The sequence below is a fragment of the Poecilia latipinna genome, unplaced genomic scaffold, assembly GCF_001443285.1.
Source record: "Poecilia latipinna isolate Pla-1442-1.1 unplaced genomic scaffold, P_latipinna-1.0 Scaffold104, whole genome shotgun sequence".
Taxonomy (NCBI): domain Eukaryota; kingdom Metazoa; phylum Chordata; class Actinopteri; order Cyprinodontiformes; family Poeciliidae; genus Poecilia; species Poecilia latipinna.
Window position 1 is genome coordinate 461,366 of NW_015112720.1, and position 6,881 is coordinate 468,246.

Consider the following 6,881-nt stretch of genomic DNA (forward strand, 5'->3'; position numbering starts at 1 on the left):
TATATAAAATATATAAGAGCTGTGCTCTTCTTGTGTCTAGAGTTTTTTTGTTGTTGTTGTTTTTTTAAATATCAGACAATGAAAACTATTTTGTGGGATTTTTTTTTCCCTCTTTGAATTGTTGGACAGAACCTGATTCATATTGAAGAGAACAGTCTAAACAAGAAAACCTGGTTCCTGTTTAAATGAGAAAACCTGTGTTGTCCACACAGAGGTTTAATTTTAGAATGTCAATAAATTGGCCAAACATTTAAACGCCCTTGATTGTAAAGAAAACAACAAAGTGAGCTGTAGCTTCCACACAGATCCTCCATTTTAATTCAAGTGCAATACTGCAGCATAAATAGACTTTTATTTTGTTAAAAGGACCAAATTTAAGAATATCAATCCTACAGCTTGTCAAAGCTGAAGAACATTTTACTCTTATAAACATAAAAGTATCACAGCAAAACATATTTGTTGATAATTTTAAGGGAATATAAGCTGCAACAATCAATGTTTATTCAAGTTGTCTTTATGACTGTGACATGACTGCTGTCCATTAGCATCTCGGGTGTGGAGCGTGTTGCACCGAGGGGTCGGCGGGGACACCGAACCATGATCTCGCTTTGGGCCACAATATGACTAGAGCCGGTTTCCCCCTTTTAATATGTTAATGCGTGATCATATTTTAATTCTGCATGAAATGTGACGGGCTTTTAGGGCTAACTTGTGAGCCAACAAGACATTAAATTGATTGTAGGACAGTATAAAACCTTGATAAAACAGTACTTCAAATAAAGTGCTAATTAATTTTTTTCACATCATTTCTTCCTATAGTAATCCTACAAAGTTGAGATCAAAAGAGAGCATACAACACTTAAACCATTCCCAGAATATTAAGAAGCAAGCAAATTATAAAAAGGCTATTATTTACTCATTAGGGCTGCTTGACATCATCAAGCAAGAGGTCCTGAGATGATGCAAAGGTTCGTTGTGCTTTAAGATCAGAAGACTGATTGATTGTTGTGAGATTACAAGACTGGTTGGTTTAGTATAGCTCAATATAGCTTCAACTGTCTCCACCAACACTTCGCTCACTGAGCTGTGCTCCTTCAGTACTTGGATGCTGTCACAGTAGCGTGAAACTCTGATGATCAGAGAGTACCCTCATCACGCAGAAGATTCACCACACTTCATACTCATTTTCTGACAACAGATCAGTTGTGTTATTCTCAGGATAAACTCGTCCACCGGTCAGACATCAGTTTACTTTGGAGAGCAGCCTCAAGAAGAAAAGGACACTCCGTGTGCGGACAATAGTTTTAAGGAGCCTTGAGTTTGCGAGAAAAATGCCAAAAGAATACGTGGATGAGTACGAGCCTTTGCTCGTAAGGGGCATTAAAGACAAAAGGCGTTTAAAGGTATGCAAGGCACACGTTGTTATGACTCGCTGAAGAAAAGAAGGATGAGTTTGATGTTCTTGATTTTCTGGGAATGCTTTCCTGAAGTCTTTGTTTGAATTTTTTTTTTTTTTTTTTTGCAGCTTCCAAACAAATCGCTGCTATTGGCTGTGTTTGCTGCTTGTGTTGGAGGAACGTTTCAGTATGGCTACAATATCTCTGTCATCAACGCACCCACAATGGTAAGAAGCAGGAAGAAATGGGTATACCAGGGGAGGATAGCAAAGCAAAGATGGATTGTTTAAAGTGGTATTGTATTGTTTTGGCTGAAAGAAAAGTTGTCTTTTTGTCTGCGATAACCTTTTTATAGTTGGTGAACTACTTGTCTGCAGATTTTTTTTGTTCTGTATCAACTGAGGACGTATAAATTACATATAAATTGTTAAAATTAAAACAACGCTGCTCTTTATATTACCTCTTAATGGGTGAACAAACCTGTGCTTAGAAAGTACGTCAAAATTTACCTTTTGCTAATAATTAGCTGCACTGAAAAATTACAAACATTAAACTACATTTCTTTTCTTTCCTTCCATCCCAAGTATATACAAAACTTCATCAACCAGACCTGGATGCAGCGCTATCAAACCAACATATCACAGGGCGGACTCACGCTGCTCTGGTCCACCATTGTTTCCATGTTCACCTTAGGAGGGCTCATAGGGGCATCAGTAGGCGGGACTCTGTCTGTGAAGCTGGGGAGGTATGGATATTTCTACGTTTGGTAAGACTAACTCATCTTCTATTACCTCTAAGTAGCATCGTGTGGTTTCCGTCAGGAGAGGGACACTGCTGGCCAATAACGCCTTTTCACTGACAGCTGCTCTGCTGATGGGCCTGAGCTCCACCGTGGGGTCGTTTGAGCTGCTCGTCATCGGACGGCTCCTCAGCGGAATGAATGCAGGTGAACGCAGCCAAACATTCTTACATCTCTTGAGCTTCCCCACCTTTTGCATGGTACATCCACAAGCTGAAATCCAAAGTGTTGGGATTTGATGTTTTGCTGATTTGTAAGAACCCCAAATTCAACAGCTGTGAAGTGGGGGAAAAAGAAACACGGTTTTCAACATTTGTCACATATAACAGTCTAAAATATGTAGCAACCAACATGCTTTTTATAACAACTAAGTGAATTGGGTTAATAAAGTAACCAGCATTACACATGATTTAGTCTTTTTTTCCTTTCTTTTTTGCAAAATAGCACTTTCTACAATGTTCCTTGTGTGTCCTACATATCTTGTTCATAACTGCAAATGGGGAATTCTTTGACTTTCATATAATAATAACTTTCTTTTTTCCATTCTTCCATAAACACCAGATTTCTAGAGAGTACAACAATCTGCTGTCCACCTGAGCTATGGATCCCCCAGAGTGTCCAAGGACGTTTTGGCTGCTTCTCAATTCGGAAAACATTTCAAAATCCCTGCATCTGTTCCCTTTCATTTCAGAATTCACATGGAAAAAACATTTTCATGTTTCAAGAGGTCTAAATACTTCAATGAACCACTGTATTTGGAACAAAATGACTCAAAAGACACATTTTGTTTGATAGCCAAACACCTCCTCATAAACTGGTTGCATATGTTTAGTAATAATTCCTAAAGTCTTTTTCTCGTTAACATTTTTGGGGCCTGACTTTAAATCAAAATACTAACACATGTATCTCGGATTGTTGTTTGCAGGCATTGCCCTGTGTGTTCAGCCTCTGTACTTGGGGGAAATAGCTCCGACTGCATTACGTGGGGCCATGGGAATGGGAACTTCGGTCTTCATCACTGGTGGAATCTTAACAGGACAAGTTATGGGCCTCAAGTAAGTTTCAAACACTAAATATTATATACTTAATATTCACCTTCAAGGATTGTTGTGCTGTCCTTAACAAGCATGCTAATTTGGCATCTGTGTGTAACTGCAGAGAAATTCTAGGTAAAGAAGAGTACTGGCCCATCCTGCTCTCCACCACATGCATCCCTGCGTTCCTGCAGCTCCTTATTCTGCCCTGGTTTCCGGAAAGCCCGCGCTATCTGCTTATTGACAAAGGAGATGAGGAGGGATGTAAAAAAGGTAAAGCATTTCTAAAACTAGTCCTCGGTGTATTGTGTAGATCATTATTTAGATTTTTTGTTGTTGTTTTTTGCTTGTTAAAACCCTGAAAATTCATTTTAACTTTATTGAAACAGCTGGAACTAAACCACAGAGCTAAAAATAAAGGCATTCCTGTCTTCCACGTGCTAATTTTGAGGAACCATATGAAGTACGGTATAAATACAGCCTTCTTATCCAAATTTTCTGTATACTCCTGGAAGCAGAAACCAGTGTTTCGTTGGTGCAGTCGGTTCATGCATGTGATCTCGTTTGGACCACAGCGCATTAACGTGAAAGGAAAGCTGTTTGCTGCAGAAAACCTTTTGATTGGACTTTAAAAGTCACACCCTGACGCCTGATCAGATGAGAAGAATGGTGTTCATAGAGGATTTTACTCGCTGGGTCATGTGTTTTCCTGTGTCCAGCCCTGAGGCAGCTGCATGGCTTAGCTGACTCCGGTGATGCTTTGGAGGACATCGAGAAAGAGAAGAACAATTTGGTGGGTTTCCAGGCCAAGAAGCCCTGGGAACTCTTCTCTGATCGTAGTTTACGGTGGCAGCTTCTCACCATCATCCTGCTGAACATTGCTCAGCAGCTGAATGGCATTAATGCTGTATGTATGACTAACCCCGTAATGATTATTTTGAAAAAAATAAATAAATAAAAATCAAAAGTCAGAATTATACCCTTGTGTCTTTAGATTTACTTCTATGCAGATTACGTGTTCCGACAATCTGGTATTCCTATGGATAAAATACCATATGCAACCGTCGGGACTGGTGCCTGTGAGTGCATCACAGCTTTAACATGTGTGAGTATCCGTTTCGACTTGATTTTGTTAATGAGGGTGTATACAATTTTTATTTTTATGTAGTGATTAAGGTGCACACAAATTGACTATTTCCTCTGACTTCTGGAAAGATTGCTTTGGATTTGATTGGGGGGAATTAGAGTCGAGGGAACTGAGTACAAATGCACAACACACCTATTAGCTTCATATCTATCCAAAGTTAATGGAAATCAGTTTGGTTTATTTGTAAAATTAACTGAACTATCACACCAAAGTGCAACAAAATAGAGTAAAAAAAAAAAGTAAAATCCAACTGGTAGGAAAAATGGGAACATCAACAACAAAAACAGCCATCATGCTAAATGATTCATTGTTTTATGGTAGTAGTTTCTCCAATGAGGTCCACAGATGAAACAGCAAGCAGACTACAACTCAAAACAGAATTCTAACCATTCATAAAAACACTTAAAATACAATGAAAATGATCACAAAGTCTAAATCACAAAAGAAAACTGAAAATATCAAATAGTCAAATGTGTGCTTGAAGTGATCTGTGCAAAGACAGTCCTGACAATTTAGTCTGTATGCAAGGTTACTGCATTAAACTGGCACGTCTGTGTTTTTTACTATTTTAAATAAGGCTCAAGTAATTTACAAACAATTGAATCAGTCTTAATTTACAATGTATTTTTATAATAGTATTATAAACAGTAAGCTTCCTGTTGAAGCACATTGGGTATTATTTTACACTTCAGGATTGTTTGGAACATGTCCAGCTACATTTGCTTTTTAAACCTCCCCGCATGGTCTTGTGACATGCTGTGTGTCTCACAGGGTATGCTTATTGAATGTCTGGGAAGGAAAGTCCTCATCATGGGGGGATATGTACTCATGAGTATCTGCTGTGTTTTTTTCACGCTGACGCTCACTTTCCAGGTAAGTTACCTCGTGATAAGACATCTTACCCGGACGTCTATGCCTGAGTTAACATTTGTTCTCCCTTCAGGATTACAGCCCCGTCTTTCCGTACCTGAGCATGGTGTGTATTTTTGCCTTCATCTTGAGTTTTGGCTTGGGACCAGGTAAGTAAATAAAGCATGAACCTCATTAAATTTCACAGCCATGTCACAGATTTTCTTTGTGTCTACCGTCTGTTAAAGGTGGTGTGACTAACATCCTAACAACAGAGTTGTTCACCCAAAATGCTCGGCCTGCTGCCTTCATGATTGCAGGATCAGTGAACTGGCTCAGCTTCTTCTTAATCAGCATGGTCTTTCCCTTCATTGTGGTCAGTGCTCCAGGTCAACAGGAGTAAGTCTGCTAACTAAAATGTTTCACTGTTGTCTGATGCATCCTTTCTTTACCTCCACAGACTGGGCTGCAGCAGTACTGTTTTCTGGTCTTCTTGGCAGTTTGCTCCTTGGTGGTCACCTACATATTCTTTGTTGTTCCTGAAACAAAAAACAAAACCTTTGTGGAAATTCAAAATGAGTTCCAGTCATCGAAGAGGAACAAGTTTTGCAGCTCAGATGGAGCTGGAACTATACTCTTATCAACGTCCATCTGAAATGTTTCTCAAACAAACTTTCTCTGTCATGCACAACACTTACACATCACTAAATAACGAGGATACACACATGAAGAGATTGCAGACTGTAATAAATATCTACAAACTGAAATTAAGATGACCTTGTTACACATCCCTGTATTATACAGTTTGTACTACCTCTATAAAGGGTGCTTTACTTAAAAATTTAAATAAATTTCAGATAAAAATGTCCATTCTTCCTTAATTGGTGTGAACAGGTTCAAAGTTAAGACTGCATGCTGCTGCAGCTGCCTGGTCTTTTCTAATCCCTCAGAGCTGCATGTGGTCTGGAGAACAAAGGCTTTTTGCAGGCGTTACTTTTTTACAGGGGTAAAGAGTACATCAGCGAGAAGATTTATGGAGATTTGGTTTGGTTAGAAGTGATAACACTATCAGAAGTATGATTTATATGATAAATATGCAACCAGGTCCAGATATGGGTTTACCAAAATGTTTTAAAAATTATTTGTTCCAGTGAGTATGGCTTTGGAGTACAGACTCATTTGATAGTTCACATCAAAATTTAAAAAATCTTTTTGAATATGGATAGTGATCTTAGGCTAAGCTTTTTGTCTTCTTTTGCCTGACTTTCTTATCATCTTTGAAAGTGGTGTTAATAAATAAGTATTTCTTCCTTTAGATGTTTTATTAATTTACAATTGTTTGTGCATAAGGTACGGTGAATGCATAAATCATTTAAGCATTAAAAATGCATGTCTGACTGAGCGTAGAAAGCTGTGCATGCTCACAAAAACAAGCTTATGGTCAAAATCCTTTAATGGCTTTGCAAACAGAAAGTCATAACAACTGAAAGAAAACTGCAACTAGTTAGATCAGCAGTTCCAACATAAAAACATGTCATGGCGCAGGCAGCTGCCAACCCAAACGAGAGTCTTGTCACCCTCTTTGCCACCCCAGCTAGCGACAATAAATTCAATAAATAGTTATGGTAAATCCGATAAGCGCATGAAACTCTGTA

At 38.6% G+C, this 6,881-nt stretch overlaps 1 protein-coding gene across 2 annotated transcripts in view; it reads left to right on the forward strand.

Moving 5' to 3' along the window:
* LOC106944567 (solute carrier family 2, facilitated glucose transporter member 11-like) overlaps positions 1 to 5,993 on the forward strand; it is a 12,652-nt gene extending 6,659 nt beyond the window's left edge. The window contains exons 1-12 of one of the 2 annotated variants that reach the window (XM_015027624.1): positions 871 to 1,403; positions 1,526 to 1,624; positions 1,982 to 2,142; positions 2,219 to 2,343; positions 3,122 to 3,251; positions 3,355 to 3,503; positions 3,950 to 4,137; positions 4,225 to 4,335; positions 5,149 to 5,250; positions 5,321 to 5,396; positions 5,475 to 5,602; positions 5,687 to 5,993. In XM_015027624.1, coding sequence (XP_014883110.1) covers positions 1,332 to 1,403; positions 1,526 to 1,624; positions 1,982 to 2,142; positions 2,219 to 2,343; positions 3,122 to 3,251; positions 3,355 to 3,503; positions 3,950 to 4,137; positions 4,225 to 4,335; positions 5,149 to 5,250; positions 5,321 to 5,396; positions 5,475 to 5,602; positions 5,687 to 5,881 — 1,536 coding nt within the window. In that variant the 5' untranslated portion in view covers positions 871 to 1,331 and the 3' untranslated portion in view covers positions 5,882 to 5,993. Of the gene's footprint in view, positions 1 to 870; positions 1,404 to 1,525; positions 1,625 to 1,981; positions 2,143 to 2,218; positions 2,344 to 3,121; positions 3,252 to 3,354; positions 3,504 to 3,949; positions 4,138 to 4,224; positions 4,336 to 5,148; positions 5,251 to 5,320; positions 5,397 to 5,474; positions 5,603 to 5,686 lie in introns of those variants that run through there. The other variant, XM_015027626.1, reaches the window with a different exon arrangement.
* The last annotated feature ends 888 nt before the right edge of the window (positions 5,994 to 6,881 follow it).